A 26190-nucleotide genomic window follows, 5' to 3' on the forward strand; every position below is an offset into this window, starting at 1 on the left:
TCTGTCAACTTTGTGGCTAAGAGGAGACTAAGTTTTCCGGCTGCTGGAAGCATGTCCAAATTTTGGAGCATATTGTAATGAGCTTTGGTGGATTTGATCAGGGCTCAGGAAGACAAATTCTGAGCTCCACAGACAGGTGAGAGTGGATTCCATTGCATTTCATTCCTAAATATGACATAGTGAGCACTCGGAATCATTGCAGGAATCAATTTATTTGAGCACATCAGTTTTCATTATATCAATGACTATCAGTGTGTTGTATTTAAAGGAAATGGAAGAAGCTGCTTTGATTAGCATTGAATCAAGTAGCTATTGTTCATGCCAAAAAACAGTGCACCAATTAAACAAAATGTGCCACACCGCACCCACTTGCAAGGGTTTGTGAAAATAACAATGGATGAAGCATGCCACCGTTAACGCTGGACCTTGCACCTGGGTCTCACTGGCCACCAACATAGAATGTTTCTCTAAAACACTGGTGTCAAAGTCAAGGCCCGGCGGCCAGATCTGGCCCGCCACATAATTTTATTCGGCCCAGCGAAAGCAAATCAAGCATGTCAAGTGCTATGATGCTTGCTAAAGTCCAAAACAAAATTTCAAATTGTCCCATGTAAACCACAAAATAGTCATCATTCTTGACTTCAAATTTGGGAACTAGTTCTTCATAAATTTGTTGTGCGTTCTGTATGTAATAGGTGGGGGAGATTAAGCATCCGCATGGTTTCCCCAAATTCATCACAGCGCTCGAGAGGAAACTAACTTTAATGAGGATGCAAGAAATGAGTTTGGCACCCCTGCTTTAAAACAATATTTAAATCAGGGGTTTCAAACTCCGGTCATCCATGGCTGCTGTCTTCCCTGTTTTAGATCTTTCCTTCCGCCCAACCCGTCACGTCGCCGCGAAGCAGAACGAATTGTCTCAAACAGGCGGCGGCGGCCATGGGCGTCAGGCGGCGTTCTCGGCCAAAATTGTCGTACGCGTTTGTTGAGGAACAGAAATTTTGTATCCTCATTTTGTGCAATACTGTAATATTCTCTGTTAAGATAAATGTGGCAAAATGTTGAATGTTGAGCGGATCTAGCAAACCATTCATAATGCTACATCCGGTCCTTTGGCAGCGATTTAAAAAAAAAGTTCTTATACAATGCTAACAGAAGCAAGTTCTTTTTCTGAAACATTTATTTTTGTGTATATGATACTTTGTTTCTCTTTTCTACCCCCACCCCATTCAATTTTTTTACTGGAGATTTCAAATTTCCCCATTGTGGAACTAATAAAGATTTTTTTCTTGTCTTATCTAGGTCAGTCAAACTTTATTAATAGACCACAAATAACCTTTCTGGCAAATTCATTCACTCCCAAAATGTTTTTTGAGACACTAGATAGAAAACCAAGCAAAAAAATGTATTTTTTTCCATTTCTCATCATTGTGCCAAAAATGTAGAATTATGGCAAAATCAATGGGAAAAAAACCACTTTGCAAAGTCATTTTAAGGGATTATTGAAATGAAAATTACACAGGTTTGTGTCAAGAAGGGCATCAGACGTAAAAGCATAGCCAAAACAAATGTGAATCAAACCTCTGAAGATGGAGGACACTGATTCGCTGTGACGACCCTTGAAGGGAAAAGCCAAAAGGAAAAGAAGAAGAATAAAACCGGTCTATATATCCCAAAATGGACAGTACAAAACTACAGGAGTCGTGGCTGCCGACAGGAGTTGTGAGACTGGTTGTGGCTCAATATGACTTCATATGTATAAGGCTTTGTCAGTTATTTCCTGGCTAATGGTACCTTATACACCAGAAAATACGCTATATTCTATTTTGACCTTTGTTTTCCACATCTGACATTTATCTTGAATCGCAAAAACATATCAACAACAAAGCACTTGGTCTGGTATAGTGTGATGCAGATGTGGACCACTTTAGTCCTTGTGGGCCGCTGTCCTGCCTGATTTAGATATCTCCCTCTTTCGCCACAATAGATTCAAATGATTAGGACTGAAATTGCAACTAAAACTAATTAAATATTATTATGAAAATGAAGTAATAATGCTAAAATGACTTTCTCCGCAGGCACACTGTACAAAATTGAACCAAACTGTCCGTGCTGTGTGTAATTTCAAGTCAGATCCTAAATATGTACCATGTTTTCTCGTGTATAAGGAACCTTCAATGAATGAAAAACCTTTTCCAAATATGAAATACAGTATAAATATCTAAAAGTTTTCAACATATAAGGCACACCACATTATGAGGCACTACAGTGGAGGGTGGGGTTACTACTTCTACAGTGAGAAATTGAGTCACGTGCTGCTGACAGTAGTTGCGAGACCTGTTGTGGCTCAATATTACTTCACATAAACGCCGCAGGGTCATCTTTTGAAGAAAATTATGGTTCTTTTGGGTGCGCCTTATACACCGAAAAATACGGTAGTTACTGTGATAATTTATCACAGTTAAAGGTGCAGACAATACATCTTCATTGGTCCATATTTAAATCTTTTTTTTTTGTTTACAGCTGATGATGATGTTTCTATGCAAGTGATATGTCATCATTGACACAACACAAAGCTCATCAATTTGAAAGGCAAGTCAGTTCCTTTACCTACCATTCATTAGTCTAGACCTGTGGTTTTTAACCTTATTAGAGGTACCAAACCCTACCAGTTCCTATGCCAGTTGATTAAACCATCACTCGTGACAATTAAAAATACATTTGTGGTTTTTCAGGACTTTGTTCAAGTAAAATCAAGACATTTAAAACAATATTTATGAATAACGGAAAAAAATACAATTACAATGCATGTTTTTTTTGTGTTTTTTTTTTTTTTTAGGGTGACGTACTATCGCGTCAGTCACACAATGACTACTGATTAAACTAAATTTCCCACAGCACTGATTGGACAAGCGATGGCTAGGCGGGCATGCCATAAGTATTTGACATGTTGAGTCGAGTATGCCTTTATCTTCCCGAGAGAGGCTCCGTCGAAACTCTGAGACCGTTTCACACAACCCTGGTTAAGAACCACGTGTCTCGAGTCGACCGAGGCGTCAAACGCAAGGTCTGGAGGGCAGATCTGGATTTTTAATGTAATTTATGTTTTCACATGCCCTGCAAAAGCAAATCAAAGACATCAACTTTCATGTTGTAATTACAAATTCTCATATGTCAACAAACCCCTGAGTTTCTTAAATAGAACCGTTATACTTGACTTCTTCACATAGTTTGAGTCATAAAGGCCCTCCAATGCAGAGGCGTCAACAATGTGGCCCTTGGCAAAAATGAGTTTCACACCCCCAGTGTAGACTAATCATTTTTTTTTTTGAAAAAAAGATCATTCTGTACAGTAGTTGGGTTTTATAGCAAGACTTCTATTTTTTCGGGGGGGGGGGGGGGGGGGGGGGGGGGGCGATTACATTAAATTGTAAGCGGTGTGTCTTGTACTGTTCTACGTGCACTGTTCAAATAATTACCACATACCAAGTCAGGTATGTGGTTAGTCAACACAGAAATATGCTTTGACACATTTGAATCAGGACCAAAACGGGGCACTTAAATAGATGCTTACAATACACAGTGAAGGAGAAGTAATGTACCATTTGCCCATCAAAAGTAATTCAGTGCAAATAGAAAAGTCACTCAGAGTGACTACAACTAATTTGTCTCAATTGTCATCTTGGTTTTAACTCTTTAACTCTGATGAGTCTGTATTATTTCTTCCAGAGCACTGATGTCCAACGCAACCTTTACCTTCAATGCCTCGGGGGAACAACATTTTTGTCCCCTGCTGCAGCTCATGCATGAGCATTCCCTGAACAACAACACCAAGGCCAATTGGATAGTCGTTTGCTTCCATGGTCTGCTCTCCTGTCTTGGGATTTTGGAGAACGCCTTGATCCTCTGGGTCGTGGGATTCCGTCTGCAGCGTCGTACTGTGGCCTCCGTCTGGGTGCTCAATCTGGCGATGTCGGACTTCCTGGCGACTCTGACACTTCCTCTCTTCACTCTCTACCTTGCCTTCTCCCACAGTTGGGAGCTTGGCAACGTCCTCTGCAAAATACAAGCCTCCATTTTTTTCTTGAACATGTTTGTGTCTGCCTTCCTGCTGGCAGCCATTTCACTGGACCGCTGCATTCTGGTCACCAAACCGGTGTGGTGCCAGAATCATCGATCCGTGGCACGTGCGTGGAAGGTGTGTTTGTTGGCTTGGCTTTGGGCAGCAATGAATACTTTTCCTTACTTCCTGTTTCGCTCAGTGACTGAGACCACGGATAAAAGGAAACTGTGCTACCATAATTTTGCCCTGCATCCAACATCGGAAGGCCACCTCGAGAGAGACTGTGAAGTGAGGCAAACGGCCACAGCTGTCTCAAAGCTGATGCTGGCATTCCTGATTCCCCTCATGGTAATTGCTGGAAGCTACATCCAAATTAGCCTCAGCCTGAGGAACCGGAGTCGAAAGAGGATACGGCAGAGCATCAAGTTAAATGACACATTAATTGGATCAAATCATAATGAGGCGTCAAGAGCTACAAGTAGGATGAATGCCTCTCAAAAGTCTTTTGCTTTTGTCCGCTCGCTGTCTCTGACAGCTGCACCCTTGTCCCCAACCAGCTCATTTAGTCTCAGCAATCACAACCAGCTTTCCCAGAGCTTCACCAAGATGGTGACATTTGTGATTGCGGTATTTGCCTTATGCTGGGCACCTTATCACATCTTCTGCATGATTGAGGTATCAGCCCTGTACTATCGGGAAAACCTTAAAGTGGTGCAGGTTGGACTGCATCTTGCCACAACGTTTTCATTCTTAAACCCAGTGTTGAATCCCATTCTGTACGCCTTTAGCTGCCCACACTTTTGCGAGAGGATTAGACAAAGCTTGGGAGTTGTCTTTGATGGACTCGTCGACGAAGGAGGAGGTAAACGATTGTCTCCGGCTTTCAGGACACGAGCTAATAAGGGGCCAAAAAGGAGTCGACGTTGCTGCTTTGTATCATCTGGATCACCAAAGACTCTACAATCCGCTCAGATGTTGCCTGGTGGCCTGGCATTCTTTCCTGATACCGAAAATCAATAGAGCCTCAAGGATGCCCACAAAGAATTCAGACTGTGAATCAAAAATGTAAACTTACTTCATGTCTAGTTTGGTCAAATACATTACAGTATTTGTCTGTTTTATGAATGATAGTCATCCATGTTGACACACCTGTTTTGCCTGTACAGAATAAATCATAAATATGGATAACACGAGTATTCAAAACAAAATGTGTTTGTATGAAAAAAAACTAGCTAATTATCATCTCAGTTTAAATGTTTTGGGTTTTTTTCAATCCGTGGATGATAAAAATGTACAGTCTTGCATTTTACAAAAGAGGTATTGAATGACCATAATGATGACGATGATGATGATGATGATGATGATGATGATGATGATGATGATTTTGTATTTAATTTTTTATATATTTAATCGCTAGAGGGCAGTCTTTCATCCCGTCCTTGAACAGGAAATATGTTGAAAAAGGATTATGCTGTTCAGGACCCATAATCCAGGATCATTATAAATCTGCACTGCTGAACATTTGAACACCTTTCTGAAAGATTGGATTTAATCATATCAGACATGAATTTTGATTGAATGTCTCACCCCTGCCATCGACATTGTCTGTTTCCGTCCCACTTTTCGACATACACAGGGTTCTGGGTTTAATGTGGGTCAAACCAATGTAGGATTACTGTGGAGGTAGTTGTAATTTGGAGGGAATATTAAAGGGAGAAGATCATGAATGTAAAAACAGAACAGGATTAAAACCAAAGAGTCAGACCTACATAGAACGCTCCCTTTTGATCTCAGCCATTCTACAGATAATCTCTCTCCCAACAGTTGGGACATTTGTGTTCCATCCTTACATTCTATTGATCTTTTCTATAAGTATATCACTTGAACGGATGGAGCAAAAAAAGTGCATTCAAAGAACACCTGGCTCAATCTTAAAACTAACATAATCAAATCTATCCATCCATTGTGAACACCACTTATCTTGAACCGCCTCCTTCTGGCGCAGATCCCAGCTGACTTTGGACGCAGGGTGGACGACACCCTGAGTTCGTTGCGGGTCAGTCACGGGCCACAAGCAACCGTTGACATCCACATCCTCACTGAGTGGGAATCGATGCCTCGTTGCCCCACACAACTCAGCTGAGTAGGTCAACACACTGCCAGTGACCTGCAATGAAATCAGTTCATAAAATTAGCCCATGAATGCGCCACTCTGTATGTTAAAATCTATGCCTCTGGAGTACTGTTCGTATCCTTCATTTGTCATAGTTGCTCGTTTTTTTATGATGCTAGGGTAGCCTGTACTACCAAAGACAACATTTCCTGTGTGTTCTACAGTACGAACTTGACCCATAAAGATGATTCTGATTCTGATCAGGATGATGTGAGATTAGATAAAATAAGATAAGAATAAACACGGGACGTAGCAGGAGGCAGAAAGAATTGCTGAAAGGGTTCAATGCGCTAACGCAGGACTTAGAGTTGACAGATGCTGGAGAGAGCATTAAATCTGTTGCATGTTGGTGATTTTCTTTCGGCCATCAGGGACTAATGCTATAATCTATACTCTTCCATTTACTTGAATTCAACATGTTGATGGCTTATAGCTTTTCTCAAGATAGATATATTTTGCCATGTGTGAGCATCACGTTCATTTCAACATAACATCAAATGAAGTTATGGAGCTTCAAAAGACAGATGCTTGGCCATGCATGTACAGTATGTAAGAGTTGTGTGTTTGCTATCACCACATTGTAATACTCTTTGCAAATCAGTTTATATATTCTCCTAAATGAGCTTCAATAGGTATTGGTAAAAATATTTCCGATCCGCTTTATCCTCATGAAGGTCGTGAGGGGTTCTGGAGCCTATCCCACCTGACTTCGGGCATGAGGCAGAGTGTTTCATCAGCCTGCTGTGTGTTTTTTTGGAACATTGGAGGAAACCGGAGGGTCCGGAGAAAACCCATGCAGGCCCGGGGGGAGGCTTGAAAAGATGTAAGGAATGAATGTCATTGGAACCAAAATATTTTTGAAAAGCTTTCAACGACAGTGTTAAATTTAAACCTTTTCTCTGCCACTCTTTTTCTGCATGATTGGGACCGTATTTTCTGCATGATAAACCGCATCTATGTAGAAGGCGCACCTTCAAGGAATGACATGTATCAGGTATGAAGCATTACAAGGCACAATGTCAGATTTTAGAAAATTGAATGCATGTAGGTACTTCTTGTAGTGGGGAGAATATGGTACCTATCCTGCTTGACTTTAGGTGTGATGCCCACTTTACAATAAAATTAGTCCAAGCCAATCACACCGCACACGACAACAACTTACTCCATCCGCAAGTCTGGGCGGGTGAGCGAAAAATTGCCATGACTGGGCAGTGGAGAAAAATGTTTGCAATTTCCATGACATACTTTTTTCAAGGCTGCACGAATTAACTTTCAACTTTGCGATATTTTAAAGCTGTGCACATGCATACATATGTCCATGAAAGAAAATAATCTTGTGCTTTGTGTTTGTGGAAAAATACTGTGGTCAACAAAACAAGAGATGCAAAGGATACGAGCAGACAATTGAAAATATGATACATAGAACAGCAGGGATGAAAGGGAGGCAGGGATGAGGGAAGGAGGAGCAACCACAGTAAGAGTTGTGCCACAGATTACCAACCGGTGTCAGATGCTCTACAAACAGATAAAGAGGACAAAAGGACAGAGCAGATATTTCGCTGCATGCACGTTTGGCAGAAAAGATGACAGACGTGAAGGGTATGTCATCCATGGAGGTGCCAGAGGGGAAGTTGTTGAAGAAGGTCAGTTGTTGTGCAGCTCTCATAAGATCTTTGACTTGGTGGTTACCCCATCCTGCTATTATTATTATTATTATTATTATTATTATTATTATTATTATTATTATCGGGTATTCTCATTCTTATTCTTATCTTCATTATTGTTATACTTATAATAATGATAATAGTATCTATATTATTATTATTATTATTATTGTTATTATTATTATTATTAATAATACATTTTCTTTGTGACTCAATATATTATTATTATTATTATTATTATTATTATTATTATTATTATTATTATTATTTGTCTGATTATTATTAGTATTATTATTAATATTATTAGTTGTAGTAGTAGTAATAGTAGTAGTACTTTTTTATGACAAATGGCAATATCTCACAATTTATAGAAAAATATTTGAAAGGCTCTAGTAAATTAAATATATTATTATTATTATCACCGGGTATATTTTTTATCTCAGTTTGACAGATCCACAACCATCTCTGTTTTTGTGTCATTTGTGTTTTCTGTTGTTGAACCATGTAAACTTGCAGGATACATTGCTTTCCATTCTCTTCTAAAAACCTGGCATTGCATTCTCTACAGGGTTCTTTCAAAAAGAAGATTGAGTCTCTGAGGCGTTGGAGTTCAGCTAGTATAAAACGGCCTCCAAAACCAAAGGCCAAAACCTTGAGCCTGTCATCCCCTGTGGGAGACAGTGATGACGTTTGGCTGCAAGAGGGAGACAGGGGAAAGCTGCGGCCCATTGTTGACTCTGTGTTTGGACAGGTAGGATTCTTAATATTTTCACATTTGAATTGTTTCCTTGATTATTCAACGTGAGATGCCAATGAATCTGTGGAAAGGTTTGGGTGGGATATTCAAGGTCTTACATTACATGAATGCATGCCAGTGTGCATCAAGTTTGTCAACATGGCTCAATCGTGAGTTTGAGTCGCACATCACAACACTCAGTGTATCTGACTATCAGAATCAGAATCAGAATTAGAATCATCTTTATTGCCAAGTATGTAGAAAACACAAGGAATTTGTTTCCGGTAGAACACGCTGCACTAGTATCGTCGTCAAAAAAACTGCTAAGTGGCACTATACAGTTCCATTTTGGCTACTGTTGAAAAGTTCAAAGAGTTAATGGCTTGGGGGAAGAAGCTGTTTGTCAATTGCATAAAAGCAAAATCATCTTTTCGGTATCACCCAAAAAAAAGTGCCTCTCTGTAAAAAAATATAGTTTTGTGTCAATGGCATGTCTACATCTTATCATAAGATATTTTCAGTATGGAGAGGGCCGTGTCAGTTATGGGTTCAAATTCTGTATTTAATACAGACACAAGATATACTTTACACAGGCATGGCAAAACATATGGTAGCATGCATGCACGCCAGCAAAGCTGCAAAACTACACGGCAAGTTCTCCACCAAAAACGACAGGATCCCTCATCTCATTGTCTCAGAAAAGATGCAAAACTTTTGCAACCACTACTTATACTATTTTCAGGTCTATATGGCGCACCAGAGTATAAGGCACAGCGCCAATGAATGGTGTATTTTCAATCGTTTTCCATATATAAGGCACATCGGACTACAAGGCACACCTTCAATGAATGAAAAATGTTTTCCAAATATAAGGCACACCATATTATAAAGCGCTACAGTATAGGATGGGGTTACGCACTACTTCTTCTACAGGGGGAAATGGAGTCGTGACTGCTGACAGTAGTTGCGAGATCTGTTGTCGCTCAATATTACTTCACATATAAGGCGCACCTGCGATAAGGCTATAACGGCTTTAATGTTATTATATATACAGTAAAGTCTCGTTATATCGATATCGGATATATCGATAGTTCCGGTTATATCGATACTATTTCTATGCACGCACTGAGAAAATTACATGCAAACAGGGTCGGATATATCGATAGTCCCGGTTATATCGATATTTTTTCGGACTCCCTTGAATATCGATATAACGAGACTTTACTGTATATATTTTCTGACCGTATTTTTTATTTTTTATTTAAAAAAATATACTGTATGTATATATATATATATATATATATATATATATATATATATATATATATATATATATATATATATATATATAGAGAGAGAGAGAGAGAGAGAGAGAGAGAGAGAGAGAGAGAGAGAGAGAGAGAGAGAGAGAGAGAGAGGGGGGGGGGGGGCGGACGGACAGACAGACAGACTGATGGATGTCATTTTGAAAGAAAGGCAGAAGAGATTGATTGGGATTTGACAGGGATTAAAGTCGATGCAATAAGTGAGAGGACAAGACAGCCAGATGCACATCACACACGCGCACACACACACACACACACACACACGCACACACACACGCGCGCGCACACACACACATACATAGATTCACCATACACTAAGACACACACTTTTTTTACACTCACGTTGATTATTCAGAACAAAAATTGATACATTTTAATCGTTTTGACTCTCTCTTAAAAAGTTCACTATATTAAGCAATGGTGAGTGCTCTGAGACTGCTGGGAACGCTCAGCTTCTCCTATAAAAAAATGTACCAGAATCCCATCATCATTTGTTCAGAATCGCTAACTGATCTCAGGCAACAGACACAGTCTCATTCTCATTAATACCTGCGGCACCACGGTGCTTTTATACAGTCGAGCACTGAGCGTGTGCTTTTCTTCGAGTTTTAAGTTGCACTGTGCTGGACGGTCATTGGATAAATGCTGGGCTTTATCACAGCCAACGGACGCTCAAACATCTCTGGGGGTCTTCAGAGCAGTGGGATGGCAGGGACACTTCTGCACAATGACTGTATGATCTGTTTGAGAGCGAGCTGAGCCTCCGCTTATTTGAATGACCAGCAGCTGCCACTGATATTGTGACAACTTTGTGATTTCCATCATTTTCACTAATATTTTACATTTTACATTCCGGATGTCCAAATATGGACTTAGTTTACGAGCCCCTTGAAGGCAGCTCTTTCAAACCTTTCAAAGCTCAGGTGATAAGGATGTTGTATTACTTTAGATGGCATATTTTCCATGATTTCTGATTGTGGGACCACAGTTGTACAGATTGGCTTTATTGATTATTCTTAAAATAGCCCGTGGGCAAAAATAAAAGGGACAAACTTTTTCATTTGTCAGAAATATCGACTCAATATATTTTATTTCGAAAGAAATGTGTTTTTAATATGTTCCTATTCTATTACATCATGTAACCTGTTATGGTTGCAGGTTTTGGACGTAATTGGCGTAATAGTGGCTTGATTGTCGTGTGTATGTCCGATGAGGCTCAACATAGTCACGAATGTTTTCGGAATTTTTGTCAGATGAAGATTACAGGGGACATTTTTTGAGAGTCTGCTTTTATTTATTTATTTATTTATTTATTTATTTGACAGTTTGATTTCGTTTATTGCATGACAGCTACCGACGGTTCCCTTCGCGAGCTCCTGGAAGCTCACGATCTACTTAATGGGCACACATGCAGTATATGATAATAATAATAATAATAATAATAATAATAATAATAATAATAATAATGATAATAATAATAATAATATATCAGTTAAATATGAAACCTAATGTAACATTGATTTTAAATTTTATTATGTCACAGAGCTAATAAAATTATCTGGACTTCACAATAAATTATGACAGTAAATGCATTTTGATGATGAGAATGTTATTCCTAAATCATGACCAGCTTTAGCTTTATCCAACTTATGAAAATAGGTTCGCAGCTGCGCCTTCATCAAAGTGGCATTTATTACAGCAACAGTTGTGACCTTTAACATGGGATAGAGAACAAGAACACACAGTTCTAGCCCGTTGTATGTGTAATATTATCCTATTAATGTCGAAAATAGTTCACAGAGTGCATATTCTGGACTGTTCCAAAAGTGTGGACTCCACTTTTTGGTCACATGCCAACTCAAAAGCAAGTTGCGAACGGGTACAAAATCAAATTTCCCTTTTTATTGTTTCTCATCATCTGCCCCTTTGAAAATGTGTTGAATATTCATTGAAACATTTCATCAATCCCTAATGTGAGTATTTTATTAAATTCAGTGACAGCGTTGATTTGAGTTTCAAGTTCAGTACAGTACATGCATATTTAGCTACCCACCGTGGATCAGGCAGTCGAGTGACACCCTTGCATTGCGGCTGAGCTCTTTTTTTCAGTACCACAGACCAATACGTGGTCCGTGTGATTACAATGCTGCCTGTTGATCTGTAACTCCATTCTTCATTTGTGAATAAGACTTCAAGATACTTGAGCTTGCTCATTTTTATGACATTGTCATCCTTCCGACACTTTTCTGACTAAGGACAAGAAAAGTGTCCTTGGGTGCTTTGAAAGGCGCTTGTAAATTCAATGTATTATTATTATTATTATTATTATTATTATTATTCCTGACATATTTGGAGTTGCTGCTTTTCATTCCGGTGGCATTGTGTACCTTTGATTCGCATGTCTCCCTCACAGTACAGAGGTTGTGGCTTTTATTTTGGCCTCTGGGCTTCCTGTGTAACGTTTGCATGTTCCCCTTGTGTCTGTGTGGGTTTTCTCTGGGTATTCCGGTTTCCTCCCACATCCCCAGAACATACAGTAAAGTCTCGTTATATCGATATCGGATATATCGATAGTCCCGGTTATATCGATACTATTTCTATGCACGCACGGAGAAAATTACATGCAAACAGGGTCGGATATATCGACAGTCCCGGTTATATCGATATTTTTTTGGACTCCCTTGAATATCGATATAACGAGACTTTACTGTATATGGCAATTGAATTGACCATTCTTAATTGTCCTTTGCTGTGATTGTGAATGAGATTTTTTTTTACTTTGTCTCTCTGTGCCCTATGATTGATTGGAAAGCAGTTTTGGTTGTACCCCGCCTACTGCACAATGACAGCTGGGTTAAGCTCCAGCACGTCCGCAACCCTTGGAGGATAAGCGGCTCGGATAATGGATGGATGGATGGATGATTCTCATCCCAATTGGTTCACACTGTCGCGATTTGCTCCCCTGGGAATTGAAAATTGCAGATTGGTGACGCTAAAAGACGGACATCATGTGGGGAAAAAGCTGAGAAGCAATACTGAGGCCACAAAAACTGGACCCCTTGTCTTGTTTTCACCTAGAAATAAAATACTACCCATAAAAGCACAGCACAGAATCAGTGATAAGTAACACTCTTATTTCTTTACAATGCCTTGAGTACATGCACATGTCAGCCCACAAACTGCTGACTATTTTTGGGGGGAGTGTGAGTCTGTGAGTCATGTTTTTGCTCTCCCAGCTAGGGGTTTTCTAACCCAAATTCTGTTCTTGCGACTCTCATTGGAATACTCAACAAGAGTGCTGTTTGGAATGTGTTATTGAAATTTCTTCAAACCACAACCATTATTATCAGATTTAATTTATTTATTCCCATCATTTGGATGCTACTCATTTCCTTTTTGAAATTATCTTCTGCATTAATATAACGACACATATAGGCCATTAATCTTCAGAAAATGAATCCTCAGGTGATTTTATAGAAAAATGTACAATGCAGGGGAATCCCACTCCACGGCTGAGGTTTTTCTAATCTGAGGGCGGTTCTTGTCTTCTCATCGTTTCATTGTACAGCATGAGGGATTCACATTGTGCATCCCATTTTAAGGTTTTAGAAAAGTAATTCATGTATGTAAGTTAAAAAAAAAAAGATTAAGCGTACTGGGTAAGTGAAAGGGGCATTTTGCCTGTTAGTATCTTGACATATTGTGCAGCATATGTCGTCCACTGGCCATTCAGTGGTCCAGTTTGGATACAGCTTTCGGTTCCAAACAGCCAAAAAGATAAGGTCTGCTGCGCTCTGTTGGCGACTTTTTGAAAATGCAACGTGTGATAAACTGTTCTCGCCTCTCCACCACTCGTGGATCTCAGTAATTTCCAGTGGTTGTTTACTGTATTGGCGCGTTGGCCCAGAAGATGTCTTCCCTGAGCACATTTCTCAAACTTACTCGGAAGAAACATTACTTGCTCTTCATTATATGATGTATCACCCATGAGCCCATTACTTTACTTATGCAGCTAAAATGCGGTTGAATACCGAACAAAAAGGTAGCCATGTAAAAGATTGAACCACTGACACTCAATGATGATTTGCTCTCTAAAGGCCATGGAAGGTCATGGAAATTTTGTGCATTGCCCTCTTGCCCATCCGAGTCATAATGATTTATAGCGACATACATTCAATATATGAAATGTTAAATGATCGAAATAGCCTCTCTACTGCGCGCACACACACACACTTGTGCGCACATGCGCACACACACGCATATAAAATGCTCAGACTTTTGATGATGGTTTAGATATTTGTCACATCATTTCAGTAACAATATCAAAGTATTTTGTACTTTGGTGTAATAATAATAATAATACATTTTATTTGAAGCGCCTTTCAAAGCTCTCAAGGACACTTTACAGTCACAGACAAGCATAGATATTATAATAAATAAAAAAACAATTACATATAGAATACAATAAATACAATACAATTATAAATAGAAACAAGGGAGAGAGCTACACAGAAAATGCAATTTTAAATAGGTGGGTTTTGAAATGGGATTTGAAGGTGAAAAGAGAATCGATGTGACGAATGTTGGGAGGAAGTGAGTTCCAGAGTTCAGGCTCTGTCACCCATCGTGCCGAGACGGACAGGGGGGGCACACAGAGGTGCAGGGAGGAAGAGGATCTGAGAGAACGAGAGGGAATAGAAATTTGAAGAAGGTCAGATAGGTATGTAGGGGCAAGGTTATGGATAGATTTAAAGGTATAAAGAAGAATGTGGTGACAATACTGCATATACATTATCCTGAAGGTTATTGACTGTAGTCATTCAGTCGCCTGACTTCTGTACAGCCAACACGGGTTCAGTTCTCACTCATTTTGCACCTGTAACTGGTGACCATGGGTTTAGGGTGCAGTCTTCTTTTTGCCACTTTATTATCGATACATTACAACTCCCCATGAGGCTGAACATGATAATGCTGTAGGATAGAAAATGGATGGATGGACATTGTGTTGTATGTCATGCTTCATGACTTCAGTGTAAACATACGTATTACTGTCTTATGTTTCCGTGGAGCTGTTCTATCAAGAGTCCTTCTTATATTGCTTACGCACTTGAAAACCAAATGGCATGGAAATGTATGTTATAAACATTTGATTTGTTTTTAAACAATTTAATTAGCAATGTATCCTTTCTCATTTGAATGTTGCAAAATTAAATGTGCACAATGGCATACAATTTGCATGCATGACCCTCGCTTATAACAGGAATCCAGTTCAAGCCTTTCCTCTAATGTCCAACATAGCTCTCCTCTAATCTGAAATGCCAGGGATTAAACAGACAGCCAACTCCCCATCCGTAACTCTGCCCATACACCTCCCCCTTCCGTGCTCTCTCATGCACATGCGGAGTTGTGCCAGGCTAGTCATTTTGAGACCATAAACATGATGCTCAAGGGGTAGAGGGAGGAAAGTAGGTGGGATGGCATGGATTACATTAAATTGATCCAAATTCAAGCAATCACTCAGCAGTACGGGTGACAGACAGAATGTGTTTATGTGAACAAAAGAGAGCAGAGGAAAGTAAGTGACCGACACATAAAGAAAGAGAGAGGTTGGGGAAGAGAGAGAGAGAGAGAGAGAGAGAGAGAGAGAGAGAGAGAGAGAGAGAGAGAGAGAGAGAGAGAGAGAGAGAGAGAGAGAGAGAGAGAGAGAGAGAGAGAGAGAGAGAGAGAGAGAGAGAGAGAGAGAGAGAGAGAGAGAGAGAGAGAGAGAGAGAGAGAGAGAGAGAGAGAGAGAGAGAGAGAGAGAGAGAGAGAGAGAGAGAGAGAGAGAGAGAGAGAGAGAGAGAATGTTCAAGTCATGCAATCAGAGATTGCGGGTTGTTTCAGCCCAGATATGTGAAGGCTCTCCAATGCTGACCCATCACTCTTCAGCAAATGGTATATGGTAATACTGTATTACCCTTCATGTTCTAAAATTGTTTTTACCAGCCTCCGATTGCCTTTTGGGGTTTAGGATTGGACCAGCACCATGCAGATGGATTGGCTTTTGCGGGACAAGTATAAAGTTGGATTGTAGCTCATTTGCTCAAGAGGAAATTTTGCATGTGGGTTTTCAGACCAAAAGCCCAATGATATGCGCAGAATGTAGAATGCTGCTGGATTTAAGACTTCAATGTGACTATTGAGGACAAGCAAAAGCGGGAGACACGAGCAGTGCTGACTGGACAAAAAAAGGGGAAACGAGGGTGGTGATGGGAAATATCAATAAGCCATCTAGAAAAAACAGTTCAAAGAATAAGGTAAGAATGAAGGACTGCTTTTTACTGGAAAATATGATGTAGTGTATGCTTTATACCTTTAAAGTATATTTATCTAGCATTGTCACATTTTTTAATACTTTGTGTTCAAATAAAACTGTCAACCTCTCATGATCATAATACGTTAGATTCTCCAAATTGCATTGTAGTGTTGTGTAGAGTCAACTGAATTTAAGATTTTAAATGCATACTTGTGTCAACAAAAGTGAGTCTGCACAACTGCTATTGATCCTTTTAATTGGATTGGATTGGATTCATTTGTCTCACTGTGGATTATAATTGTAATTGTAATAATAATAATTGTAATTGGGTCCCCTTTTCAAAGGGGTTGTCTCCTGTGGAACAAAATGAGTCCCCACTTGCTCCAGCCATGCTTGGGGGCTTAACAGATGCGGATGAGATGGACACAGAAGAAGACGAAGAAAGAGGGAGTGAACCAGAGTTTGATGAGCCGCTCTGTGCTCTGGTTAAGAACTGCAACATGTTGCACAACATTGTGGGGCCTGCATGCGTCTTTCTCAAACAGGGCTTCGCACAGAGCCAGATCGTATGTATGACTGCTGCACACACTCTCAAAAGAAGACAGAAACATCCCTTATCTTAGAAACATAAAAATGATCTTCTCATCCAATTTATTTCATGCAATCCTAATATGTAGTAATCAATAGGAGGCGAGAAGCACGAATTGAAAAAAAAAAAAGAAATAAAGAAGGCAGTCTCGGTAATAGATTCTGGTTGATTTCCTGAGTTATAGTCCACGGGGACATGAAATGACTATAAACGTTAAAGCAGAATTTTTACGACTGGTCTTAAATATAATATCTTGGCAATATTCCACCATGTCTATGATTTCACACTATGTTTCTTGTTTATGTGACAGGTTCATATTTACAGTGAAAGGCAGACTTGAAAACGTGGGACAGTACTAATGACTCTGCTGAGAAAGCCCAAACTACTTGTCAGTGCAAATATATATATATATATACAGTAAAGTCTCGTTATATCGATATTCAAGGGAGTCCGAAAAAAATCGATATACTATCGATATATCCGACCCTGTTTGCATGTAATTTTCTCCGTGCGTGCATAGAAATAGTATCGATATATATATATATATATCGATATAACGAGACTTTACTGTATATATATATATATATATATATATATATATATATATATATATATATATATATATATATATATATATATATATATATATATATATATATATGCGCCGGCCTGCTAGAGCGTTGCGGTGCCAGGCATATAGTTCAAATTTTTAAAATAGGGTCTGGAGGTCATGGTCGGAATTACGAGTGGTCGTAAGTCGAGCCGGTCGTAAGTCGGATGTTACCTGTAAACGGTTGCAATATGTTACAAATTGTGAAATTAATATCTCAACATTTTTTGTACCATTGATCCTCGCTTGAGTCACAGTTCATAGACTTTCCCACGTGTAATACTGAAAACAAGCTTTTACAATCACACTTACTGTAAGGACAATTTCTTGTCTTGAATAAACCTAAAAATTACCAGAACAAAGAGAACATGTAAAGGATAAATTAGAAAATGAAATTTAACTTCCAGTCTAAGAACTGTTTGTCAGATATGGTAAACCCTCCATTACTCCGCCGCCGATTCCATCCAGGGCACATTATCATCAATCATTTAAACACCACTGCACAGTTATTAAACTCAAAGCCTATGTGTCAGATCTAGCCAACCAGCAGCTTTCAGTGAGCCAGGAAATTATAGCACAAAATCTCCTTTACTTCTGCTTAAAATTTGCAAAACGTTTATTTTAATCACAAAATGCAGAGGCAATGATGTACCATTATATGATGGCTGTGTCGTTAGGATTCCGACACAGACACAAGAAATACAAAAGTTCCGTAATTGTATGTTCTTGCCACAGCCCTAATCCCGAAACAAACATCCTGAGCGCATTAGCTTTTGCATTGTTTGTATACATCAGGAGTGTTTTTTGAAAAGTCCTGCAGTGCAAATGCTAACGCAAGTTCCACAACCACAGCACTGCGATTTTTGGTGGACCATTGAAAAAAGTATGTCATTCATTAGCTTTCAGGATTTATTTCAAATGTATGTACAAGCTCAAGCAGTTGTTTGGTCAATGTAGTGTGCTGAATCATATACATTTTGCTTTTTCTTTCAAATACCCTATGTGTAGGAAAAGAAGAACTAAAACAAAACCACTCATCAAAGCGTAATGAAAATGACGCATTTTCAAAAATGTCAATCATGACTAAAAATCCTCTCTAAAAGCTAAATGCTTCCATCCATTCATTTTCAAGGATTGTCTCGTGTGATGGAGCCTATCCCAGCAGTCTTCGGACAGAGACACGGTACAAACAATGGACTTCAGGTCCATTGTTTGATTTTGATTGTGTTTTTCTTGATTTAATTTTGTATCACTTCAATTCATTGGTGTGTAAACATTTTGCCTCACTTGGAGTAGGAAGGACAATTGCTAGGCTTTGTGTTCATTGGTGTATGCATGACAATTTATGCTCCATTACTTGACAGTCACGGTTTGCGAGGTGGTGATAGTGGTTGTGGATGCCAAAAAAAGCAGGCAAGAGGAAGCAGCAAGATGTATTTGACAAATTGTATTAAAATAAAGTCAGCAGGAATAAAATCTAAAACATCAATGTCATCCGAACGGAAAAGTACAAAGTATCAAAGAAAACCATGAGTAAAAATCTGCCAAGATGTAACAAACCTGACAGAGTGCTGCAAACACATACACAGTACAATGACCCGACCCCGAATGGTCGTATGGGAGCCATTTTAACTGCCATTGATGAGGATGACCAACACCTGTGCAGGTGCAGGCGGGGCCGACAACGCCAACCAGATCGTGACATTGACAAGACAAAATTGTAGTAATACAGAACAATATATACGGTCATTCTGTAGTGGCCCTATGTGTGCATCGTTCAGAACAACCGTGATTCAAAATGTACCAGCAAGGCTGAGCACGAAGGAGCCCAAATCAATCAAACAAGAAACAAAATGTCATTGGTTGTCAATGTTCATATTAATTGATCAATTTAATCTAGAACCATACATGTGAATGTCTGTCCGGTGTGCAGGTGAATTAATGTCCGTTTCATCACGCTGCAGCTGACAAAATTGGTTTGGGATGGAAAAATGAAAAAGCGATAAGCTTTCGTGATTTGTAATGCAATTTAGCGCTGTAATCTCCTTGTGTTGTACCCTCAACAACCTCTAATCCAACTTTATACTATTCCCGCTGATGATGCCACAGCCTTGCAAAACATATCCTGAACAGATGTGTCCTTGTGTCACCTCAACACCCCATTACACACATTTTATGTATTTAGGATTTTAGTATAATAAATGTACGAGGGTTTTTTTAAATCCTTTATCCTTTGTCAATTGATAATTTTTCAGACAGCCTTGATAATTACTTTTCCAGGTGAGTATAACGAAAAACATGGAGTAGTCAAATGCCTTGTAACTGAAATGTAAATTCTCGACCAAGAAAATCACCAAGCATTCTGTGCATTTGAATTTGATTTAGGATGAACAAATGTAGTGATTTTTTTTCATGGCTGAGTCATGCACGAATGTCCTTCTCCTTCCCTCTGTGGTCCACAATCATCTTCTTTACCTCATACAAAGGATGACGTTTTTCTGTTGATATCACATTATCACACTGACCATCTCATCCCACTACGCTGAAGCCAAGCTCAGTCAAAAGATGAGTCATATACCACAGTGTTGCTGTTGTGATAGAAGGTGCACCGTCATTAGTAAAGATGTTGAATTGCAGAGGACTTAGTACGCACCCCTGGCAGAGCTGAGTTTGATGGACAGGTGGTAGATTACTTTCACCTTCTGGGAGTGGTTCGTCAGCCAATCTAAAATCCAGAGGCAGATCAAATTCAAATCACCCACGTTTATCCAGCTTATTCGCCAATCTGCTGGGAAAGGTGCCGAGCTGTTTAACAGAGAGCAGACGGCCACAGCTCCCGTGGTGCTCCAAGCGGGACAGAGCAAAGTGAAGGGATGTAGCATTAGCATCTCCCATGGAATTGTTGTCTTGATTAGCAAAGTAGTGAAAGTCAAACCCCGGGGAGGGACATCAACTGCTGTGGGCCTGGATCATTTTTTTTTCAAAATAGTTCATGGCTATGGGTGTCAGTGTCAATAGATGATCCAGGCATCCAAGCAAGAAAAAACAAAACCAAAGTAATTGGGGAATGGTGCTCTCCATCGTATTTTCAATTCCTGAATAAATTTGTGAATGGCAGTGAATGAGTTAATTAGCCCGCTGAATTTCAATTGGGGCCAATTGGCTGTAGTTAAACAAGCCTAAGCATGACAGTCAATGTCTTCTTCAGGCTGTGACTGACAGTTGTTTCCCCACCCGCAACAATTCAGACACAAGAAGCCAACACATAAAAGAAAAAAAATGTCAAAATCAACCCACCTACTGAAAAAAATGTATATTATTATTATTAGTAGAAGTAGTAGTAGTAGTAGTAGTAGTAGTAGTAGTCGTGCTATTCTTTTTACTATTATTATTTGTAGTAGTAGTAGTATTATTGGTGTTGTTATTCTCATTATTATTATCATCGTATATTGGAAAACTATGGGTAGGAGTGGGGCGTCGAGATAGACGATTGTTACACATGAGGACACTATCAGGCGTGCAGTACCAATGCTCACTTCACAGCAGGCAAATTTACATCATCAGCAAGTGGCACTCTTCTTACGGCACACTCAGCACATAGAGATTTTTGTGGTTAATCAACCATTCCACATTTTTCTCACATGCACTCCATATGCATGTACGATTGCCAAACATTTCAACAGATTTAATGTCAGTATTGTCTATGTCATGTTTACATAGCATAATGAATGGCCTGTCTGCTCTTTTCTCATGTTTTTTTTTATATCATTGTACGCCTTGTAGGATCGAGACCTGCGGCCTGAAGAAATGGAAGGTATGCTGTTATTGCTCTGGTAGAATCATTGCATTTCTTCCCTCACCCTGTTTTTCCTTTTGATCTAATCAATTGGAGAGGAGAGAGTTTTTGACCTTGCCCTCACTTTGACGTATACCATTTTGTGCAATGAGATATGATTTTAATATAAGGAGCCATGACTGGAAAAGTATTACACTATTTTTATGATAAACATTTTTGTAGAAAATAACGTTAAAGGCGGTGATGATTGCATTTTCCCTGTGATTATTTGCAGGGTGTGTTTTCAAAGTAGATATACAGCATACTGCACATCCATACTACAGTCATGGTTTCGAAGATGTGAAAATGCATTTGCAGTTGCATGTTAGTGGTACAGTGGCCAATAGTTCCGAAGTGATTTCTATCCTGAGTCTGTAAATGTCGAGAGAGAATTGCAGAAAGGTGAATACTGTTAAGCAAAAAAATCAACTTTCAAAAATGCATGTTTCCCACAGAATTGCGTGAGGCGTTCAGAGAGTTTGACAAGGACAAGGATGGCTTTATTAGCTGTAAGGACCTTGGTGAATGCATGAGGACTATGGGATACATGCCAACAGAAATGGAACTGATCGAGCTCAGCCAGCAGATCTGTAAGTCCAGAAAAAAACGCTCATTGAAAAAGTGAAGATTGAATTCAGAAATTATATAAATCTTCTATGGCGAAATAGTAATGAAACGCAGAATAAAATATATAATGTCTAAGATGGTAATTGTCAGTTCATAATTGAGTAGATGATGTCCGCGCCCACCTCCCCCCAAAAATTATGAAACAATTAAAAACATCTGTCAATCATGTCGGCCTAACACATTTGAGCAACATAAATTGACTGGGTTTTTCTCAAACTAACTTTGTAAAAAACATTTGCATTTTGTATTTACCTTTGATAGTTTTTTTTTATTATAACTTCCTGTAGATAGGTTTATAATTTTATCATATACGCCTCTACCATTTTGTTGGGATGTCACACAAAAAAATAATAATCATAGCAATACACAACTAAAAGATTTATGGACAAATTGATTCACTTGATGATTGGAGTGTTTTGATGCTGATACTTGATTGCGGTTATATTTTAAAAGACAAGGAAATTTATCACACAAATAAATATTACCATTGTGGCTCCCAGTATTCCATCTTCAGCGCCTCCGTTTAGGGTATGTTAGTTCCATCAAGTTAAAAATGTAAAATAATTATTTCAACAACATTGACAACTTAACGGTAGAGCTTTCATTAATGTACATTAATGCACTTCTTGTACGTCGAGCACGTCGCCAGAGGGTTAACTGTTAATGAATCAACATGCTGGAACCTATGTACTGGAACGGAGTTTCCTGTTTGTTGGCCTTCAGGTGGTGGTAGAGTCGACTTCGAAGACTTTGTGGAGTTGATGGGTCCAAAAATGCTGGCTGAGACAGCAGACATGATTGGAGTGAAAGAGCTGAGGGACGCCTTTAAAGAGGTAAGCATTCCAGATGTTGCTTCCACTCGTCATCCATTATTTGTCTCTGGTATCATCGTCATTGGTGGGATTTGACATTGTTTTTCCTGTCACGTTCCCAGTTTGACTCTGACGGGGATGGTCAGATCAGTCTTGGGGAGCTGAGAGAAGCCATGAAAAAGTTGATGGGAGAGCAACTCAACCACCGGGAGATTGATGAGATACTGCGTGACGTCGACCTCAATGGAGATGGAGAAGTGGACTTTGAGGGTCAGTGTGTTCATGTACCCACACTGGAAGACACAGTGAAAGATATATATATATATATATATATATATATATATATATATATATATATATATATATATATATATATATATATATATATATATATATATATAAGGATAGACATTTTCAAAATTCTGTTTGAGATCAAACTCTTGATACACATATTTTCTTTCCTCAGAGTTTGTGCGAATGATGTCTCGCTGACCAAACCCTCTGCTGCAATGAATGAGGACCGGATGACACTGTTTGTTTTAATTGTACATCTTGCTGTGAAATAATGTTTGTGTCCATCCTTCCATTCTGTAACTACTCTACAAGAACCCTCTACATGTGTGACTATTCTGTGACTGTGTAACGTGACTGTTGAGCCATGTGACGGGATGATGTGAAATAGAAACGCTGTTGAACAAGACGTATGACAATCACTCAAAGCCTCAGCCTCTGGCAAGTATTCAAAATACAAAGCAAGTCAATTAAATGGTTTCGTTCAGCACATAAAAGAAAAAATATATTTTCATAAAATGAACATGCTGCTTACTTTCTTTCTCATTATTATTATTTTTATCATCTGTGATAAGAATAATAATCCTCTATTACCTAACACAATCTGGATTATTACACAAAGTAAATGTAATGATGACTGTTTCAAATCCAATACTTTACTAAATGCCAGTTAAAATAAAAGTGCATAGCACTGCCTTCTTTTATTTTTTTGGTTGATAATATTATGAATATTCATTAAATGTAAAGTTTAATCTACTACTTGTGCTCGGAGATTAAATGTAGTCATGGTAGAAAGTATTCATTAATCCATCCAAACCGCTTTTTCCTCATTAGGGTCGCGGGCTGTGTTGGTGCCTATCCCAGCCATCTTCGGGCACTAGGCGGGGGACACCCTGAATTGGTTGCTAGCCAATCGCAAGGCACGCAGAGACAAACAACTATCTACTCTCCCAATCACACCTAGGGACAATTTAGAGTGTTCAAACAGCCTGCTATGGATGTTTTTGGAATGTGGGAGGAAACCGGAGGACCCGGAGAAAACCCATGCAAGCTCGTGGAGAACATGAAAAATGGATTAGAACAGGATTTGAACACACCTGTGTGACCTGTTAACTACTGACTCACTGGAACACCCTTGTAGAAAGTAAAGACAACCAAAAAAATCTGAATTCTAAAATCACTATTATTGACTGTGACAATTGTTTTCACCCCACATTTTTATTTTAATGAAAACAGCTTATTATTTATGGGATGGTGTAATTCAGGGGTGTCAAACTCAGGTCCTGGAGGGGCGCAGGCCTTTATGATTTCCAAGTCTCCCTGTTGCAACACACCTGATACAAATGAGCAGGTTCAATGCCAGGCTTACGCTTGCTGATTATTTGAATCAGGTGTGTTGCAACAGTTAGATTTGGAAAACACGCAGCACAGCACCGCTCCAGGACCAGATTTTGACAACCCTGATCTAATTGTTGAAAAAAGTTACACATTTAAAACATAATTAAAATAACTGGTAATTATGACTCCCTGTATGATCCAACTCATATGATCCTACTATATTTCGCTTAAGTTTATGATTTTTCGTGACGCTGTCAGATAGTATATTCTCAAGTAATTATTTTTTTAACTATTTCCCAAAAACAACACAAATGCTCTATTTTTACAGTGTTTAATACCTTAGTATTTTCAAATGTGAATACAAATAAAACACTTCGTCCCACTGATTGTTGTAATCTCCCTCTCTCTTGTTTAATGAATGGAAACCTTAAAAATTATGAAACCTTCAACTTCTGATTCACTGTCAATGAGTGTGGTGTTCATATAAATCTCCTAGAACCTAGCATTTTAATGAATATTTGCTCAATGAAGTACGAAGAGAAAGTGGGCAATTTCCAAACGTATACCAAAGCATCTGCTCATGCGCATGCATACCAGGAGATGGCACTACTTGCAAGCACAAGGCTGAGTAATTCACGGCTTGATCAATCAAAACCATTAATAATTTCTGTTGAATAAACAATATCACACCTAGATGTAAGAAACCCCGTTTTTACATAAAAAGCATAAAATATGTCACTTGTATTAGCTCGAAGACAATGAAAAGCAAAAAGGAAATAAAAACCTCAGGATACATTGAAGCGACGTCTTCAAGGGCTTATTTTGTGTGTCAACAATCAGACTTTGAACAGTTTAAATATTCTTATGGTGAGAGTATTCAGCACGAGGTTTGCAGAAACATACACATGATTCTCAGTGTATCATAATCCTTTAATTCATTTAATTCTCTTTTTAACACTGAATTGGAATCACAGTCATTAAGCTCACTGGACAACTTCATGCTAAAAATGTTTTTGAAAAATAAATAAAATATATGGAGATAACTTTCTGCCTGAACTGAATATATAATTATGGATGCTACTCTCCATCCATCCATCCATCCATCTTCTGCCACTTACCCGGGGTCGGGTCGCAGCAGCTTCAGTAGGGAAGCCCAGACTTTCCTCTCCCCAGCCACCTCTTCTAGCTCGTCCTGGCGGATCCCGAGGCGTTCCCAGGCCAGCTGGGAGACATAGTCTCTCCAGCGTGTTCTGGGCCGTCGCCCTCGATGTGGAGGAGAAGCAGCTCGACTTTGAGCCCATCCCGGATGACCGCATTCCGCTTGGCTAATCGATACCTGTCAGCTGTCTCAGGGGTCCCACAGGCCATATAGGCCTGGTAGGACTCCTTCTTCAGCTTTACGGCATCCCATACTACTGGTGTCCACCAGCGAGTACGGGGGTTGCCGCCCCGACAGGCACCAACCACCTTACGGCCACAACTCCGATTTGCCGCCTCACGGAAGATGGTCCATTCGGACCCAATGTCACCCCCCCCCGCCCCCCCCAGGACATGTTTTAAAGTTCTGCCGGAGGTGGGAGTTGAAACTCCTTCTGCCAGGGGATTCCGCCAGACGTTCCCAACAAACCCTCACAACACTTTGGGATGCCACTCTCTTTTTGTTTCGTTAATTTTTATTATGTATGTATGTCTGTCTGGTGTGTGTGTGTGTGTGTGTGTGTGTGTGTGTGTGTGTGTGTGTGTGTGTGTGTGTGTGTGTGTGTGTGTGTGCGTGTGCGTGTGCGTGTGTGTGTGTGTGTGTGTGTGTGTGTGTGTGTGTGTGTGTGTGTGTG

General features: G+C 39.4%; 2 protein-coding genes across 9 annotated transcripts; both read left to right on the forward strand.

Annotated features, from left to right (window-relative positions):
- On the forward strand, positions 1-7040 carry LOC148892686 (prostaglandin D2 receptor 2). Of its 3 annotated transcripts, XR_016116202.1 has the most exons (4): positions 2-136; positions 2524-2592; positions 3730-6206; positions 6911-7040. XR_016116202.1 is itself a non-coding variant. In XM_089005908.1 (2 exons), exons 1-2 carry the CDS (start codon positions 78-80, stop codon positions 5081-5083), a joined length of 1413 nt encoding a protein of 470 aa, XP_088862034.1. In that variant the 5' UTR covers positions 1-77; the 3' UTR covers positions 5084-6838. The 3 variants fall into 3 exon arrangements, 1 of the variants encoding a protein (XP_088862034.1); XR_016116201.1 differs by lacking the exon at positions 2524-2592 and having other exon boundaries at positions 1-136; XM_089005908.1 differs by lacking the exons at positions 2524-2592; positions 6911-7040 and having other exon boundaries at positions 1-136; positions 3730-6838.
- On the forward strand, positions 6949-25348 carry cabp2a (calcium binding protein 2a). Of its 6 annotated transcripts, none has more exons than XM_089005912.1 (9): positions 6949-7059; positions 7199-7230; positions 8469-8651; positions 16601-16822; positions 21239-21269; positions 21746-21880; positions 22641-22750; positions 22852-22999; positions 23196-25348. In XM_089005912.1, exons 2-9 carry the CDS (start codon positions 7222-7224, stop codon positions 23219-23221), a joined length of 864 nt encoding a protein of 287 aa, XP_088862038.1. In that variant the 5' UTR covers positions 6949-7059; positions 7199-7221; the 3' UTR covers positions 23222-25348. The 6 variants fall into 6 exon arrangements, with proteins under 6 accessions (XP_088862038.1, XP_088862041.1, XP_088862036.1 ...); XM_089005915.1 differs by lacking the exon at positions 6949-7059 and adding an exon at positions 15972-16257 and having other exon boundaries at positions 7099-7230; positions 23196-25345; XM_089005910.1 differs by lacking the exon at positions 6949-7059 and having other exon boundaries at positions 7105-7230.
- Positions 25349-26190: the final 842 nt, after the last annotated feature.

The sequence above is a fragment of the Hippocampus bargibanti genome, linkage group LG10 (assembly GCF_051943395.1).
Source record: "Hippocampus bargibanti isolate YZ-2025 linkage group LG10, ASM5194339v1, whole genome shotgun sequence".
NCBI classification, from domain to species: domain Eukaryota; kingdom Metazoa; phylum Chordata; class Actinopteri; order Syngnathiformes; family Syngnathidae; genus Hippocampus; species Hippocampus bargibanti.

Coding starts and splice junctions, on each gene's coding strand:
- LOC148892686 (XM_089005908.1), top strand. CDS start 78: ATGAGCTTTGGTGGATTTGATCAGGGCTCAGGAAGACAAATTCTGAGC. Junction 137..3,729: donor ATTCTGAGCTCCACAGACAG/GTGAGAGTGGAT, acceptor TATTTCTTCCAG/AGCACTGATGTCCAACGCAA.
- cabp2a (XM_089005909.1), top strand. CDS start 7,820: ATGACAGACGTGAAGGGTATGTCATCCATGGAGGTGCCAGAGGGGAAG. Junction 21,270..21,745: donor GCGGCCTGAAGAAATGGAAG/GTATGCTGTTAT, acceptor TGTTTCCCACAG/AATTGCGTGAGGCGTTCAGA. Junction 23,000..23,195: donor TGGAGAAGTGGACTTTGAGG/GTCAGTGTGTTC, acceptor TTCTTTCCTCAG/AGTTTGTGCGAATGATGTCT.